The sequence below is a fragment of the Spea bombifrons genome, chromosome 7 (genome assembly GCF_027358695.1).
Source record: "Spea bombifrons isolate aSpeBom1 chromosome 7, aSpeBom1.2.pri, whole genome shotgun sequence".
Lineage (NCBI taxonomy): Eukaryota > Metazoa > Chordata > Amphibia > Anura > Pelobatidae > Spea > Spea bombifrons.
In genome coordinates, this window is record NC_071093.1 from 2,715,070 (window position 1) to 2,734,243 (window position 19,174).

Consider the following 19,174-nt stretch of genomic DNA (forward strand, 5'->3'; position numbering starts at 1 on the left):
CAGACTCACCTAGTTTTAGGAAAACACTTCAGTTTTTTTCAGGCAATGAGCTAATTGGCTGAAAATGTTAAATAGCAAAATAGAGCGGTAACGGCGTGGAAGAACAACGTCGCTCAAGGAAAGAATGTTCGCAACGAGCACAAACCCCAACATTCTACTGGAGAATCTCACCGGCGCTCCCAGTGGCCAAAAGTGAAACTGCAAGTCAAGAAAAAAAAAGTTCTGCTGAATATCCCCCTACCCAGCGGCCCCCTCTGCCCACCTTATGGTGCAAAATCCATTGATTTCGTTGTTTCTCTAGCACTCATCGCCTGTTAATTGTTTTGTCACTTCTCCCCCCCCCCGTCCGGCACTCTCTGCATGGGGCCGTATCCTGTCTCAGGTGATCCCATTCCCCGCACAGCTAATGAGGTCCTGCCATTCTCTGAACTGTTTACTCCATCAGGTGACCCAATCCGAGTGCCACGCCGCAGGGAATCCAGTCGCGCAAGAACCGCGGCAGCGCGAAGCCTCGGACAGCGCCGGGGACATCAGCCACTCGCTGATAACGCACGATGCGGTTTACGTTACGCGTCGTATTCATTCCCAAGTTAAAATGTCATCTGCACTAATTACGTGGTTTGTTCAGCAATCGGAACCCAAAAGGAGACAATAAGACGCGGAATGCTAAAGATTGCCGCCCTCTGGCTACTTTCTGACGCATCGGTGGAGAAAACATAACTTATAAGACTCTCTATACGGGGAGAAAAAGCAGTGAAGGAATTCAAACTATTTGTTTTGTTTTTCCAGCTTCCGTCACATTCTAGAATGCTGCGCTTCGTGTGTTGAGAGAACGCATGCGTGTGTTTCAGCCGAGTGGAACGGTTTCGGAACTTTTTACCCCCGCAGTGAGACTCCGCAATTCCACCTTTGGTGCAAAGGATTTTATCAATTTACTCACCAACTCACTATACATTCTCATGCCTCCCAACTGTCTCACTTAGCGCGGGCCAGTCCTGATTCTGCCACTCCGTCCCGCTGTCCCGCCAAGCTCTACCTCTATCAGTACACAGTCCACTTATAGAGGAGGGCGCCTCGTAGGGTTAACAGAGCTTAGATCGCAAAGTCTTTCCTTCGGGTCAGGCATTAAATGTCAGCTCCTAAGCCGAGGAAGTCCTTCTGATATTTATTTTCTTTGTCAGATGTGGAACCGACTCAGAAGCTGATACAGAACTTCCTATAATTAATGCTGTGACCCCACGCGGTGACCCCGGACCAGGATGCCCACCCTGCCCACACATCGGGGGTCTTCAAATACAGCTTCCCAACCTCACTGTTTAGCGAATAAAACACTAAAGATGTTTATTTACTACAGTGGGAAATTGCAGGAGAGTTTAACATTTATCTCCCCATCATCACTCTAACCATCACGCCAACCATCACGCTAACCATCACTCTAACCATCACGCTAACCATCACGCTAACCATCACTCTAACCATCACGCTAACCATCACGCTAACCATCACGCTAACCATCACGCTAACCACCACGGTAACCATTGTTGGGGTAAATACAAAGTATGTATATCTGTAATTAATATGTGCTTGATTAAGTTTATGTGTGTATATATGTATGTATGATAGCTGCAAGCCACTTTAACCATCACACTAACCATCACTCTAACCATCACGCTAACCATCACGCGCACTTTAATGCATATGATAGCTGGGTGGTCCCTTTAAATTTCAGTGATGTCCTCCTTGCAAATGTATGGGGGGATTCAGCAGCATCCCCCCCCCCAATATGCATTTGCCCCGTCCCTACCCTTTCCCCGATGCGGAAACCAACCACCGGTCAGCTCCAGAGCCGGCTCAGAGAACGGGACCCACGTGCGCATGTTGCCCAAAAGATCTTCTTAGCGCGGAGGAGACGTTCTGCTGCAGATCTGGAGCTGAAGCTTCTCCGTAAGATTTAAAGAATGTGTACTGGAGTAATTACAAAGGACTCCGATATCCATCATTCGCTGCTGAGGTTGCCTGGGACTTTAAATTGTCCCTTTAACTATTTATTAAACACCATATAGCCGGAGAGAAGGTCCAGGGAGTCAGCCTACGAGCTGTGATCTGCGTAACAATATGTGCGGGACATGCGCAGGGCAGGGCATTTTTGCACCAGAAGCTGTCACTTACCCCTGCATGCGCTCCCCTCTCTGGTGATCGCCTGCTTGCACACGCTGCACGACTTCACCTTCTTAAAGTTCTTCACCTTGAACGTGTGGCAGTTCTGACCCTCCAGATCTTCAGGCTGATAGAGGAGGAAAAAAGGAAAGAATCTCACTAACGAGTCAAAGTAACCGATCAACAAACAAACATCTGTATACAGAACAAAGGAATGTTAGAAACATAGTATCTGCCGGCAGATCGGCCCCATCCGGCCCCCGTCTAGTCTCCTGCCGTAAAGACTCAACCCTTAATCAGTCGTTGGTCTCGTCTTAGATTCAGGAGCCGTATGTCTATCCCATGCATGTTTAATACCCTCACTGTATTACCCTTTACCACTTCTGCTGGGAGGCTGTTCCACTTATCTACCACCTTCTCAGTACGTAAGGACACCTGTGATAGATGTGGGAAGCTGGGCTCAGGGCTCCATAGACAGGTAGAGGTGGTCGACCCCGTTCAATGATCCGTTCACCGGCAGCGCCTGCTTTCTGCTCAGTGACCAGCAGATGGCGCCAAATACTTACTATGAACAATGGTGATTGATTCATAATATTTCCATAAAGAACTGATTTAACCCCTTGTGTGACACAGAGACCGATTCCTGCTGCACTCAGGTCTGCATAGAGTTAATAGGTACTCAGACCCCATGAAACGCAGTTTAATCATTTAAACTGTGCCCCCCGTGGCAGGCAAAACCCAGAGGGGCCGGTGGAATTTTAAAGATACATATATCTAACTGCAGCGTTATGGTGCTGGAGGAGTTAAATTACACATCTGGCTGCAATTAATCACAGGCAGGCAATTCCTAAAACATCTGCAGGGATCTTGGGGTAATTCTGGGTAAAAAAAATTGAATTCTGCGACTGGAAAGACACAAAAGACAAAAACGTGGAAAATTCTCTCCGCCTCCCAAATAATGTAAAAACATTTAAAACATTTCCACAAAAATATTTTTTTTACAGAAATGCCACATTTTGTAAGCTCCGATGATTATAAGAATTCATTGTTGTTCGCAAAGCGCCAAATTTTCCTAATAAAAGAGAGACCGGAACCGTCAACCAACGAGACCAGGAGTCAAAACTCTGAGCTGCTTTAGACTATAATTCCCATGAAGCATGCTGTATGTGCGTCATGGGAGTAGAAGTCTGCAGCAGATTACATTTTTTAAAACTCTCTCCCTGAATCAGCGTTTACCACTCCTGCTGGGAGGCTGTTCCACTTATCTACTTCCTCTAGTTTTAGATTCTGGCCTCTTGTTCTCCTTCTCTGAAATATAAAGTTACCGATCCCTCCATCAGCAGGACTAATGCAGGCCTTTGAGTAACATTATGAATAATTCATTGGACAAAGTTCTGCAGAAGGGACTTCAGTTTAAGTCAACAACCAACTGAACGGAGTGAACCCCTAAATAGTTAATAAGAGATTTTAATAGTGAGGTTCTGAGCCCCCCAGGCCTCCCCGAGACCCCCACCAAGACAATACAATTTTTGTTAAATGAACTCATTCCTTGCAATTCGTTTTAAGGAAGAAAGAAAAGGCGAAAGTGAGAAAGGTCTCTTGTAACCCTCATCCCTCCCCCCATTTGTCCTTCTCCCCCCCCCCCATCCACCCGCTGACCTGCCTCGGACCACCCACATACAGCGGTTCTGATTTCTCCGTCTTAATGACATCTGGACTCCAGCTGGAACCCGCAACGTCCTTCAGGGTGAGAAGGACAGAAAAGAGCAAGGGTATTAAAAAAAGAGAGCAGGGAATTATGCCCCAGGACCCACCATGCAGGGTATTAATTTATACCCCCATACCGACTGGGTAGGACAATAACACTAATCATCCGAGGACATATATCATCCCTGTGCAGTTCAGCCCAGTTAAAGAAGAGTTAACCCTAAATTCTACTAGTGAACCCTTTAACTCTTTCAGTGCTGGGCAGCTGCGCTGTTACACTTCTTCCAGGATAAACTCTTTAGATATATTTAAAGACATTTGGCATTTTGCTTTTCCTGATTTTTATGTTAAAATTCATTCCTGCAGCTGCATACTCCGTCGCCGAGCGGATCCTTATAAGGACAAACATTAAAGCCAATTATAGACAGCTTGTTTTTTTATAAATCCTCATAATTTTGGAAACCGGGTCCCAAACGCGCCACGGACGGTTTATCCGTCTCTTTCCTGCAGTCTCTGTATTTGCTTGTATATATATATATATCACTCCCATCACTCCTGTGTTCCAATGGCCCTTTATCACTCCCATCACTCCTGTGTTCCAATGGCCCTTTATCACTCCCATCACTCCTGTGTTCCAATGGCCCTTTATCACTCCCATCACTCCTGTGTTCCAATGGCCCTTTATCACTCCCATCACTCCTGTGTTCCAATGGCCCTTTATCACTCTCATCACTCCTGTGTTCCAATGGCCCTTTATCACTCCCATCACTCCTGTGTTCCAATGGCCCTTTATCACTCCCATCACTCCTGTGTTCCAACGGCCCTTTATCACTCCCATCACTCCTGTGTTCCAATGGCCCTTTATCACTCTCATCACTCCTGTGTTCCAATGGCCCTTTATCACTCCCATCACTCCTGTGTCCCAATGGCCCTTTATCACTCCCATCACTCCTGTGTCCCAATGGCCCTTTATCACTCCCATCACTCCTGTGTTCCAATGGCCCTTTATCACTCCCATCACTCCTGTGTTCCAATGGCCCTTTATCACTCCCATCACTCCTGTGTTCCAATGGCCCTTTATCACTCCCATCACTCCTGTGTTCTGATGACACGTTATGTTCGCTGATCCAAGTACAGCCAGAAATGTCCTTGTTTTCCATAAAAAACCAGCTCAGTGACCCCAAACTTTGGAGCGGCAGGGTATATATTAACTTCTACTCCCCTTATGTAATAAGTTTCTCTCTCTTCTGTTTTGTAAGAAATAACTTATCCCTCCAACACAGTCATTCGTTGTTTCTCCGGCTCGGTACCCATCTTGCTGGCATTTGCCGGTAATACCGATATCCCTCCTTCTCTTATCTGGGTCTCACGTTCCAGAAACTGGGATCTCTCCGGCATCTTCTGGCGAGCAGGACGGGCAGCCCGAGAGACACTCGACACTTTGGGACTTCAAGAAAACACTCAGTAACAGAACGCCATCTAACCGCCGAGCACACCATGACATCACCCCCCCGGGATAAAAACTCCAAGAACCGGTCCGCAACGCAAAATATAACTTCCGGTTACTTTCAGTAGGTTTGGAGACTTGTATGGAGAACACATTTCATACATGTGAAAAGTAGGCATTTCAGGCACAAATGGCCATATTCACTAAACCGCGAGTTTAAAGGAGACTTGGACACCAAACCTCTCGCAGGTGGAGCTCACCGGGGTTGCTCCTTCATAACGGGAGCTGAAGTGTTCAGGTATTCTCCAAACTCCTAGATTGATGAATAAGCACTAATGAGTTACGTCAGAGCGCTGCCACGCGGCACGGGCTGTGATATCGCACATTTCCCACCACGTTGTGGCATAAGGACTACCTGATACCCCTTGGCTTGGCCAGTTTAGTATTTTTGTCCACCAAGATGGCCAAGACGTTGGCCAATATCAAAACTCTCATCAATTAATTGCTTTAGAACTCCAATATTAGTGGTTACCATGGATACACTTGTTAGTTTGTGTGATACATTAGTAGATTTAGTTCTGAGGCCCCCAGCAGGTCGTTGAATGGATATTTTTCTAATTATTAGTCTGATTCTTGCAGGTTAAGAAAGAGACATTACGAAAAGGGCAGGTATGTCAAAGACTTTAAACCGATATAGACAATAATGTCTATGTTCCTACCCCGAAATCCCAAAACGTAGAGAAACCTGGAGAGAGAGAACAAGAAGTCTCTATCCGGGGCGAGCCGGACCCTCATACACCTCGGCCCTCACTCCGGAACATTTCTTGGTTCTGCGCCAGCCCAGCCTTACAGGGTTTCACTGGGAGAGTCTGAAAGGTTCTGGTATGATCACCGTGGGAGTCTGTCCTGCTGCCCGTCAGCGTCGCTATCCTTCATTCTTCTGGCCTCGGCTAAATAAACCGGAGTGAGTGCAGGCTTTCAGCACGCGGAGCTGAGACATGTTCATTTCACAACATAAAAGCCATTAATCAGCAAAAGGTCAATGAAGAAACAGGAATTGTCGAGAAGCTGAACCTTGTACTGGGAATCTCTGTGATAAGATGCCAAGAAATAGAGGCCGGGAGGATTCTGAGGCTCAGACTTTCTTTAGGGTTTTAGGAGATAAACCTCTAGATGGAGGTGAAAGCCACACCTGACTTCACAAAACACGGCGTTCCAGAAGAATACATGCCTTCTAAGTGACTCTGTTAAGAAGGACGAAGCCTCTTTGTGACTCAAACCATTCTGTCCCCCTTTCCTCTACTGATGTCCCTCTTTCCTCTCTCTTTTCTAGGAGGTCGGAATGTTTGCTGGGTATGAGGGGATCGCAGGGTTCTACAGCCCTAAAAGCCCCGATAATGTGTATAGAAACAGCAGGAAACGGCTTTATAAATTAAACGGGGGTAAATAAACCCCATTATTCTTCTAAATGCCCCTCCCAGTTACACAAATACCCAGCGAGAGGGCACAAAGTCACCATTGCCCCACTTTTATAGCAGTGCAGTGATAACTGGAGGCACATGGAGTTTAGGGAAAATGGTAAAATACTTTCTGTTCCATTAAAATGAACCTTTTACATCATAAAACCATAATTATATTCAATAAAAGTTAAAAAAAAAAAAATAACGGAAAATCCAAAGTTACGAACGTGAAATATTGTTTCTATAAATCAATGTTTGCAAGAACAGCAACGCCTACAGAATTAGACTATTATAAAGAATATTATAGAATAGTAGATATGTATCAGAATACAAAAATTCAAAAAAAATATTATACGCCAATTAAGAACCCTCGGCCCATCGCTCTATCAATTAAGCTCTTATGGCTTCGTTTAGCAAAACAAAAGATGAAGCCCCCCTACTTTATTTATCATTATTTTTAATATTATTAATATTATAATTTTATTATTAGAGGGCAATAGTAATTATTGTCTGGAGGACATCACTCCCCTAGTCATTCAGGTTGTCAAGGGTTAATGTGAAATGGTACCTGGTGGTAAGATGGCTATTTTGGTTCTTGTGACTATTTTTATTAACAAAAAATACTATAATATATAGAGAATCTTCTTGGGAAACTAAACAGAGCTCCTTTTTCAAATTTTCTGCTCATTTTTTATTTTTGTAAATTTCCACCCAAAATGATGATAATACTCAGTTCATTAATATCGTTTTTTGCGATGGCTCTGGGACCGGTGATGTATTTTTCATTCTCTTTAGGAAAGGATCCCACCGCTGCCACCATCCCGGTTCTTTGAAGAGCACAAAAAAAAGGTAACATTTTTGTAAGCGGCGCTGTTCTTGACCAATAGAAACGTGCGCGGGGTTTAGGTGTGATGTTAGTCCGTGTGCCGGGTGCCGTGTTTCTGGATTTCACCGTTATGCAGGTGTGAGAAAAGAGACCCAGAAGACCTTTAACAGCCAGCTACTAAAAATATGAAATCAGAGCTGGAGTCCGGCCAGGAGTAACGAGGAACGAGGAACGAGGCAAAAGCCATGTGGATAAAAGATTTCGTTTCCCACCGCCTTGTATCGGCAAATAGGACATTTCGAGTCCTAACAAGTGGCAGCTGTGGCCCTTCACACGACGAGTAACGAGAGCCGCTTCGGAAACAGAGACCCGGAGGCCTCCAATTCCCCGCTTTTGCCCGGAGAATTAGCGAGACGCGGCATAGTTAAAGTGTCACTCGCCGTCTCCCCACACCTTGGGCTTTAATGGCATCCCGCCGGCTGCAGCTGGCTCGCTACGGAAGCTCATTAACCTTGATCTGTGACTTCTCGGCCCCCGCTGACTTTTCACGGCACTTCTGGGGGGAATCAAAACAAAAGGAGTCATTGGAAGGAAAAAGACGTTTCCAGCGGAACGGGTCACGTGGGGAGACGTGAAGCAGCAAATCGAATTAGGCGGTGGAGTAAAATAATCCAAACTTTTTAAGAGGGGGCCCCCTAAAGAAATCCTGAAACTCCACAGAGACGGCGGAGGACAAGGACCCCCGAGGCACTGTGGTTGATGTATACGGGGTATATATGGAAGATGCAACCTTTAATGGGAAGCTGCAACCTACAGATCATAAAGAATAGACAAAAAGATTGGTCGCCATTCATTTTAACCCCTGTGTAGCCCTGGACTCTATAGATCGACCATTGGCCAAGAAGTGTTAATACTGAAGACATCAGTGGTGTGTCGTGGCTACAGTGACATGCGACTCATGACTTGAAGTGGTCCTTGTGTCCTACTCTTCGGTGACCGATGGGCCCAGTTTTAAATGTTCCCCTTTTTCCTCCCCAGCAGCCATAGTGCCTGACAGAGGTAACAGGTGAGACTCCTATGCATATTCATCCCCGTTTAGGAACAGCTGAGTCCACTGGGGCCACAATCAACTTCATTTACATTCTAGCACAAGAGTGGCGATCGGCCGGACAGTTGGCCGGATCCCGGCTATGGGGAGGGAGGTTGTTTCCAGCGCGTTAAACCGCAGGGTCAAACTCTGTGCTCCAGAAATCAGAAGCGTTCGGAGATTTCTCTGATTAGCCCGCAATAAATCGCTAAGCTACGTATTATACGGAAGAAAGCCGGCGTGTTTGCTCTACTTTTGAACTGGAGTCAATGGTCTTCCACCAAAGAACACAACCCAGAATCCAGCGGCGGCTGCCGTTAAAGGGGACGCCAGCTTTACAACCGTGTCAGAAAAAAGATTTCCCTTCCTACGGACTTTCTAGATAACTCTGACCGCTGCCTGCTTTCGCGCTACAAAACCCCATAACTGTCTACAGGCTACGGCAGCGGCGTAAGACAAGAGCTCAATGGATTGTCTCCAGCCATCACCTCCGCTTTAATGCATATGATAGCCGCGTGGTGCCTTTAAATGTTTGTGGTGTCCCCTTCTGCCACCCCCCCCCCAGCTAAATGTCTTGCCAAAGATGGGTCAGGCCGACAGGATATTCTCACCTCTTGTCAGCACCAGCAGTGGCTCGGGGGGGGGGGGAATGCTGCGGATGGGGGTCTTTCCCCCCTGAACTTGCAAACTAGGCAAACGCCCGGTGGGCCGCTGGCTGACAGCACCACACACCCACCGGATCTGCCACTCCAGCTATGGCCGCCTCTTCATCACCAGCCAAGCTCTGCTTCTGTGCGCATGCACAAAACGTGCTCCCACTAATTTCAATGGGATTGCTTTCTTGCAACTGATTGGCTGCTTCAAAAGTCAATCAGGGCAGGAATCGGCCCACGAAGGAGTAGGGCAGCCTCACAGAGTACTTTAATATGCATTCTTATTTAGCGGGGCTGCCAGGGACAGTAAACTGTCTGTTGAACAGTAACAATTTACGAAAAATGTTTCAATTTCATGTATCAATGTAAATAATGTATCAATGTAAATAATGTATCAATGTAAATAATGTATCAATGTAAATAATGTATCAATGTAACTCAATACAGCAACATCTAACGCAAGGTGGTTTCCTAAACCTTTACTTAGAGCCTCTCTAATCTCACTGATCCCGTCCTAGAGAACCAAACCTCTTCTTCATTTACATCACGGAGAAGTCTTTTTCCATTTGGTGCGAGTCCAAGAAATGATTCCAGTTGAGGAAGGAATCCATCAGTCGTTAGATTCTATCCAGGACGAACATGACAAATGTTTTGTAACAGGATGGGTTTCAATGGATTAAAGCTCCAGATCGCAGCATGCGCGTCTCTTCCCAGAAGCCAATTGGAGTCAATTCATTTCTTACCCCAAAAATCTATTATCAAAAGCTGCTGTAAACTCATTTATGTCTAATAACAAACTTAAAGAAAGTCATTGACAGAAATATACACGGGAGCTGATTAAATAGGGGATAAAGGTCATCGAACGGGTCTCGGCATCCAAGGTGTCAAATTTAGCAGGTGAATTCACACGTCAGGTAAGACCACCCAGCTAAGCTGAACATTAAGTGTTACCCTCCCGGCCCTGCTCGGCCCCTACTACCTTGTGTAAATGGTTCAAATCAACAATTGAATCAATAGGCACCAGAAAAGAAGATTTCTGTATATTTTAACCACTGCGAGTTGTTTTAAACTATTAACACCCCATTTCACCATAGTAACTGGGAATTCTGCCCTTGGGGCAGGTTGAGCCAAAAGGCCCAGTAATACAGGAGCCCCAGACATATGTCAGAGGCTGGTTTCCAATTATCTCTAAAGTATTTAGAGGGAGAGCACAGAATGGATCCAGATATCATGTAAAGGTCGCAGTAAGCTCTTTATTTCTTTGGGACACCCTGGTGGCTAAATGCGGTACTGCAAGTAAAACAAAAAGTATTGCATTCTAAAGCAGACCAAGGGGGCAAGTGGCAGCTTTTCCTTATACCACCTCTCCCCTGGTACTATCCCTTGTCTGTGTCCCACTTACTCAGATTAACACTATAATATAATATAAAAAACACAGCCGCTGGGGAAGACTTTCCGAGTCCTCTGTATTCTTCATTCACAGTTATCCTTTTGGAAACCCTCCAAAGTTATGAGACACGGAAGGGATGAAGCAACAAGAGAGATTTTTCTTACCATTCATTATCATTGTGGTTTTGTCTGTTTGGCAGCGAATGTTACATCCCAACTTCCTTTTTTTCCGGTTAGTATTTGGGTGAATTATAAATCAGAGACGTGTCGGCCAGAGACCACCAAACCCCGTGATAAACCCAGCGGACGATGGAAACCGCCGTTGCTGTCAGTCATGTGACATTTTGGGTGGCTTTCCCAGCACAAACACCACAGGGAGCTGACGCTTTATGGTAATGCTAATGAAGTCTCTTCCTCCATACACTTTCATTAGTCAGAGTGTCTGGCTGGGTGACTAAGACTGAGCCATTCTATTGTTCCCCACAGGCAGAATGATAAGGAGTCGGGGGGTTTAGTAGATCGGGGCTCAGATAGCAGCGCGAGAACTCATATAAATGGCTGATATGCAGCTGCCTGAAAACATTATATTATGGGGGCAAAAACTAAAACTTGGGTAAAAAACAAATCCATATTTTTGGAAACTTTTAATCTGATGTCAGTGATGAAAAAAAACTTTTCTACATCATTTCCAGTTCTTCTGGGTTCTTTTTGCATGAGAACCCCCGGAAGATACCCAGCATTGTATACCGAGGCCTCTCACTAAAAGGGATTTTTGGTAAATAAATCGATGGGCGATGTTATTTTTCGCGAGGGTCGACTTACTCCGTTGAGTGAAAGTAAATATACAAAGGCTGCGCGGGTTATGTAAATTGCTTTATTTATTTTATTTATAAACCGCTCAGAAACAGCGCGGTCCTGAAATCACCCAGCTGTTTGCTAATCAGCAACCGAGGATTTAACCAAAATCTAACTTAAAAAACGTATTCTCCAGCCCACCCCGCGACCAAACTAAAGCCGACGTCAGAACCTCGTGAGGCTCCTTGTTATTCGGATATCTACAGAAACCTTTTCCAGGGGCGTCCGGACAACCGCGTACTAAAGGGTTAAAGGAATTAAATATCAGGGACCCCGGCGAGGCCTGCGACGCTCTCACATCTGGACGTACTTTGGGCAAAGTTAATGTATTTGGACAGCAGGCAAAGAGCCATCGGCTGAGAGACAGCAGAAAACCAACCCGTGGCAGGAGGAGAGGCCAGGAGCGGCCCGAGCCTCACATCACAGAGAGCGACAGCGGCCCGGTGACCTCTCTGACCAGCAGCACAGTGCCCGGGGCTAGTCCGACACTCAATTATAGCCTCTTGCTGGTGACCTTTCACCCTCCCTGCTGACCAAAAGGAAACCCTGAGGACCTAACAAAAAGGCCTCAAAGAGCTCTCAGACAGGCCTCGTGACCCCGGGCAAACAGCAGAACTTGACTCCCGGGACGGGAATGAAAGCAGCCAGCGGAACAGCCATGAATTATCCCTTCATCCTTGTTGGGCTATTGAGGGAGGAGGAGAAGCGGCCCTAGGGCCCAACCGCTGCCTGGACCACAAACAGTAGACCAGGGACTCCAAAGGAGGAGAAACGTTAGGAGAAGAGGCCAAAAATCTAAAAGTAGACGGCCACGACGCACGCAACTTGTAAGCGGATCTTCACAGCTTCTGCACTACTTTCGCAGCCATCAACATGAGAGTTACCCGAAAAGGGGCAAAATTCTACGATATTCGCAGTTCCCTTCATTGTTTGCCCAACTTTACTGACAAACCCCACGGTGGCAACTTGCAGAACCCTCACAGCTCTCAGATCCAAAAATTTACCTCACTCAGGGTATTTAATCCAAACGCTTTGTGCGGAGGACCATCAAATGCCCCCCCCCCGGCCCCTTACATGTATAACGTACATAAACACGCGACACGCATACATGTACTGCACGCCTTATTCATAACTGCTAACTGCCCCGGGTTATTTACTTACACCGGGGTACTGCTTTGTCAGCCATATTTATTATTATTATTGTTGTTATTATCATCATCATTATTGCTATTATTATTATTATTATTATCATTATCGTTATTATTATTATTATTATCATTATCGTTATTATTATTATTATTATCATTATCGTTATTATTATTATTTTATAACTGATAACTTTACACAAAATTCTGTTATAAATGTGGTTTTGGGGTATTTTCAGCACAACTCAAATCCTTACAATATTTATAAATGGGATGAACCCGTTTTTTTGATGTCATTGTGAGCTATGGTGGGAAACCTATGCCGCAAAACTCTTTATACACAAACACAACCGTCCCCATTTTTACGTCGGCGGCATCTTTATGAATTGCCCCACAGTCATCTAATTCCACCTCTGCTGGTCGGATGATCGGCAACAGCTCCCGGGAATCACTAGACTCAGCCCAGGTTCTACTAACGCACTTTGTATTACATCATAGCTGTTGCTGCTTCTAATCCTTCTAATGGCTATTAAGCCATGAAAGATCGGCGATAAATGACTGTATTTGCCTGAGACAACAAAAGGTCCATTAGCTGAGATTCTAACAGATGAGGGTTTTAATCGCCTCAGGGTGCTCAGGGTGGTGGTATGTCCAGAGCATTTTGAAAGGGTGGTACATGAGTGGAACAGCCTCCCAGCAGAGGTGGTAGAGGGTAATACAGTGAGGGTATGAAACATGCATGGGATAGACATACGGCTCCTGAATCTAAGACGAGACCAACGACTGATTAAGGTTTGAGTCTTTACAGCAGGAGAAACGGGCGACTAGACGGGGGCCGGATGGGGCCGATCTGCTGGAACATTCTATGTTCCTATTTAGTGGAACCAGCTGATTGGAATAAATCCATTATTTCTATATTTGTGTTATTTCCAGGGTTTATCTGCATTTACGCACATCTGGTTACCCTCCGCTCGCCGCTGACCGTCAGCAAACGTCTTGGCATCGATTTATCATGAGAGATATTACCCGGGACCACCATCCGGGACCCCCCCCCGTCCGAAGAGGCAACTTAATTACATCAAAGCTGAATCCGCAGCCTGCGACGGCCAGGCGGCCGCGTACGCAGAGCGATCTAATACCGTAATATTACCGGGGAAGCGGAGCCTCAACACGCGTGATACACGGAATCCCACAGGAACATGCATAACGTATACATACACCCTGGAGCTGAACCAAAACACGCTCCCAAAATAAGAGGAGACTCCCCTCTAAATAACTTTTAGTGGCTCAACGTTTTTCGATCATTTAACAATTTGTTTACAACTACGCCACGGTTCAAAAGTTTGGGGTCACTCGGCTGTTTTCATGGAAGAAAGGAGATTTCTGGCTGTAACGTAATTACAAAAAGGGTTTCTGACGATCAATCTGCCTTTTAAACGTAAACTTGGATCAGCGAACACAACGTGCCATTGGAACACAGGAGTGATGGGAGTGATAAAGGCCATTGGAACACAGGAGTGATGGGAGTGATAAAGGGCCATCGGAACACAGGAGTGATGGGACTGATGGGATCTATGAAGAGATTCCATTAGAAAATCATCCCTTTCCAGCTAAATAGTCACTTACATTAACCCCGTCCGCTCTGGATTTCTGATCCATTTCATGTTATTTTAATGGACAAAATCTGCTTTTCTTTCAAAAACAAGGAAATTCCTAAGTGACCCCAAACTTTGTGAATCTGCATTAAAGCACCTAGCGGCTCGGCGTGAATTAACCTTCTTTAATACGCAGCAGCCTTTGACTTTTTTGGGTGTCAGAGGAGGGAGCGACGTCTGGCTCGCCGGCAGCTGCTTTCTGCTAATTATCGATTAACGCTGTTGTATCGACGATCATAATTACCGCTCCGTTCGCCCAATCCATCCTCCTAGCGGAAAGGGTTAATCACGTCACCGCTATTCGGAGTATAAAACGCAGAGGCAGGAGAATGAAAGCTGCCGTTAGAGAGGTTTACGTACCCACAGCATGCAGGACAGGCACAGCCAGGTCATTCTGGGGTCCGAATGCGGTCGGGGGAAGCAGGGGGATGCGGAGGGCATGATCCGACGACTTTAAGCCAAAATACTGCGCCCGAGGAGAGCGGCGCTCACATCCATGGCGCTCGGAGACAAAGTGTAGGTCGGCACCCCCGCCGAAAAGCGAACCCCCCTTTGATTTAACCCTGTCGCTCCCGGCTCCTTCTCGGGTCCTGTGATAATCTCCCGGTATCGCCTGCTTTCTCCAGGTTCCCTCGAGTCCAGACCTTCCGTTCGCTCTACATCCACATCATACTTTCCCTCTCTTTCCGCTCTCCTTTATCCCTGCCTCTCCAACTTTTCCTTCATCCTCACATTAGCCCCAACACCTCCTGAAGAGACGGGGAGGAGCTGCGGCCAAATCCTTCCCTCTGCCTTTTTTTATTCTCTAAAAAAAAAAAATCTTTCCTCTCTCTCTCTCTCCCTCTCTCTCTCCCTCTCTCTCTCTCCCTCCCTTTCTCGTCGCTTTCTCTCTCTCTCTTTCCTCCCTCCTTCTCATCCCCAGGCTGGCAGCCACAAGCAACTTTTTTAGGGAGCTGGAAAAAAAACCTCCTAATTCCTTGGTATTTCCTTTTCACCATTTACCTCCAGCACCCCCCCCTCTCCTTCTCATCTCGCTCCCCCCCCACCCACTAGCTCACCTCCTCTGCCTCCCCGGGTCTCACTGCTTTAATACAAGGATTATGCTCTGAGGGCAAACACTAGCCAATTAACCGCTATTTGGTTTCCGATGGCAAACTTTTAAGCTCGTCCCTCGAAATCCCTACCAGGGACGATGTGTCAATCAACTCACTTCAATGTCTAATTTGCCGGCAGATCGGCCCCATTCGGCCCCCATCGAGTCACCTTAATCAGTCGTTGGTCTCGTCTTAGATTCAGGAGCCGTATGTCTATCCCATGCATGTTTAACCCCCTCACTGTATTACCCTCTACCACCTCTGTTGGGAGGCTGTTCCACTTATCTGTACCTCTCTCAGTAAAGTAAAACTTAATTGCATTCCATTTAAGCCTAAGACATCAATATATTTTAAAAAGAAAGAAAGTGAATGATACGATAACAGATGGGATTCTGTGCTACTCTGGCAGTAGTAATAACTACATAGATGTCATTTAATATTATTCTTGAAGAACTAAACTGGCAAAATTAAGACTGCGGGGCAGATAACAAAAATGAACTGACGCTCACGCTATCCTAATTTTTATAGGGAACAAATTGTCACCTGATGACAAAAACAGGCACCGATAGGTTGTTGCAGGCAGCTAGTGAATAATAATAAAACTCATAATGAATAATAATAATAATAATAATAATAATACAACTAATAACAAAAAATGGTAATACTCAATACATTATAATTTGTATTATTATTTTATTATTATTATTATTGTTTATTAGTTTTATTATTATTACAGGTCTGCTGCCTGCTGAACCGAAGGCTATTATTCGCAGTTGCAGCAACCTATCAGTTCCTGTGTCTTCATCACCTGACCATTAGGTGTTCCCTGCAAAAATTAGAAATGAAGCAAAATTTGGCATGATTAAAAAAAAATATTTCTGGGAAGGGTTTGGACGTTCGGCGGCATAAAGAATTCTGGTTTTTAATTTAGTTAAAAAATGTATGAATGTATTGCAGAATAGATGGAACGGCAGCTTTAACACGGACGGTAACCGCTTATTCCATGTTCCGCTTTCACGCTTTTGATAAAATTCTACACGTTAGCAAAGAACTAAGTGCATTGGACGGTTGCGTGGTAACTAAACGGTTGCCATTATGTGTCCATTAACTCATTCATCTTGTGGTTATTCCCCCCCGAGCTCCCAGCGCCTGCATTAGCTGCAGATACAGCGCGTTATCTCTGCCGATAACAGCGTCCGCCTCTGTTCAGCGTCCGCCGGGAGAGAAAGGTGTTGCCGGCGGCGTTAATGATGTGTAGAGTTTGGTGTGGGGCCAGCCTTTAGCACCAGGTTGTACAGCGGGGGGGTTTATATCTCAAAGGCAAACACGTGGTTAAAAAAAGCATCGATGGAGTCAACATATATTCACCAGCAGGAATGTAGCTAGAAACCATCGGGCCCCGGTGTGAAAATTGCCCCCAGACTTCACCAAGTAACATTTCCCACTTTTGCCCCCAAACAGCCTATCAGTGCCGTCTTTGTCCCCAGTTTGTCAGTGTCCCCAAAAAGCTTGCCTGGGCCATTTCTGTCCCCAACAGTTTGCCTTAGCAATCTTTACCCGTGCCATGTTTGTCCTTAAATAGCTTGTCAGTGCCCCCAAACAGCTTGTCTGTGCCATCTTTGCCCCCAAACAACTTGACTGTGCCCTCTTTGCCCCCAAACAACTTGTCTGTGACATCTTTGCAGTGCATGGATGTCATGTTGGATGATCTTACCTGCAATGATACTTTCAGTAACTGCTACAAAACTAAAAAATTAAATTAAGATCCTTTAACATGATAGACGACGGCAATAAAAAAAGTGTCGATCTTACACCTGAATAACCAATTTATAGGAGTTTTTTGATTGGGCGGATAATATTATGGCATTTAACCTCTCGCTGTCTACCATATTCTGTGCATTCGCTAACAAACAAGAGAAATACTCCAGCTAGAATTCCATCTGAAGAACAGACCTCCGAGATCTCAGAAGCGTACGGAACTTTTAAAGGTATCGACTTTAACTAAAGCCTCTTATCTTCGGTTAATAAGACAAAATCACTTATTTTTATCTGCCAGCAGTCCGGGATACATCTTAAGGATGGGAGATTCGGACAGTTGGCAGATGTGGATAATTTACTGGCCAAGATGGGCTCAGGTGATGAATTCGACCCCCTTCTGTTTACTCCTAGACAGCTCTGCAAACACTATCGCAAGTTCATTTTACTTTAAAGGGGTAAAGGGGTAGTTTAATGTCCCGGACCGCCCCGCTAGAGAAGAAATAGCTTAGCCGTGGCAGGAAAGCGCTCCCAGTGAAACCAATGGGGGGCATTTTCCGTGTCTATGCACAGGGGGGGTCTCTTTAGAACAGTTTGGGGGTGGGGCAATGCATATTCAGCAGAACTCCCCCCATGTACTTCCAAGAGGGGCATCACGGACGTTTAAAGGGACCCCTTTAAAGTGTATATGGGGGTTGGCGTGTCCCTTTAATGTAAAGCAACATTTACCCCCCCCCGGGCAGTTTTATTGAGACGGTCTAGCATGTACTGTCTTAAAAAGACTGTGAGAACAATTTGTTGCGCATGCGCGACATCAAACTCCTCTACACAAAGGCTGCCTGAACCAATCAGCAACAATCAGCAACTTAACAACGGGGAGGAATAATCATGCAGATCTTGGGAATAGGAAGTTAATATGGCTGCTCCCCTGTTATACATATAGGGTGTATATAATTTATTTTTAATCTGTAAATCCATGAAATCTAAGCGGCGGATCTGCCGTCTCGTTAGTCCAGAACGAGCAAAACCTTCATTACCGAGCAATTCAAAACGAAAAGGATTTGTTTTTTTTCCTCTCTCTTTCGCCAATAAAATAAGGTAATGAAAGCCAGACGCTCGGCGACGGGCAGAGGCGGCCTGCTTTAAACGAGTTTCCGCGTGCGGCACAACTTATTACCAACACAGGGAGCGGGAAACACGGGGGACAAGTTCCAGCACTGACATGATTCATTCATTCGCTCGCTCCGAACAAATCGCTTCTTTCTGTGCTTTTTTGGCCAATTCCACGATTATTAAAAAAAAAAAAGTCTTGAATGGTTCTAATAACAGTCGCTACGGAAACCATGAATAGTCAGCAGGGAGAGATGTTCGGAATGAGGTCACCTGCATTCAAGCAGGGATTCCAGCTGTGATATAGCAGGGAGAAGTGCACCAATCAGGAGGCTCAGTTATAATTAAATCAGAGGGGGGGGATATGAAGGAGTCGGCTCCGGACTGTGTGACCCCCAGAACCTTCCCATTTCCCCCGAGACTGGGGTAGAACCCTGAGAATCTGCCCCCTCACCCCGAGACCCTGAGTTGGTTTTCTGCTTCCCTCGACCTTCACGAAGAGAAGAGCCCCCCCCCCCCCCCGATGATTTACGGCTATCCTGGTTAAAGAGGACAACATGCGCGCCGAGCGGAAACGACACAAAAAAGCAGAATTAACACTGAAATTGTTACATTTTCTGAAGGAAATTGAATGATCTCTTGGTGAACCACAAATCCACCTAAATACAGGCAGGGCTTTACGGCCGGGCTGCGAGCGTTCAGAAACCGCCAACTAAGATCCCGACCATCACACCGACTGGTATTGTGGTCTATCAGGTCGATTTGGATTATCTGTTCTCAAGCAGGGATTTCCGCTGCGGCTTAACCCTATGAGAGCAGTTCCACAACTCGCAA

The 19,174-nt window shown here is 45.8% G+C and overlaps 1 protein-coding gene across 4 annotated transcripts in view; it reads right to left on the reverse strand.

The window, feature by feature from the left end:
• TNS1 (tensin 1) overlaps positions 1-15,053 on the reverse strand; it is a 116,254-nt gene extending 101,201 nt beyond the window's left edge. For 2 of the 4 annotated variants that reach the window (XM_053471586.1, XM_053471585.1), the window contains exons 1-2: positions 14,742-15,053; positions 2,170-2,284 (exon numbers count right to left, since the gene is read on the reverse strand). In XM_053471586.1, the coding sequence (XP_053327561.1) occupies positions 2,170-2,284; positions 14,742-14,822 (196 nt within the window). In that variant the 5' untranslated portion in view covers positions 14,823-15,053. The remainder of the gene's footprint in view (positions 1-2,169; positions 2,285-14,741) is intronic. The other 2 variants (XM_053471588.1, XM_053471587.1) reach the window with 1 other exon arrangement.
• Positions 15,054-19,174: the final 4,121 nt, after the last annotated feature.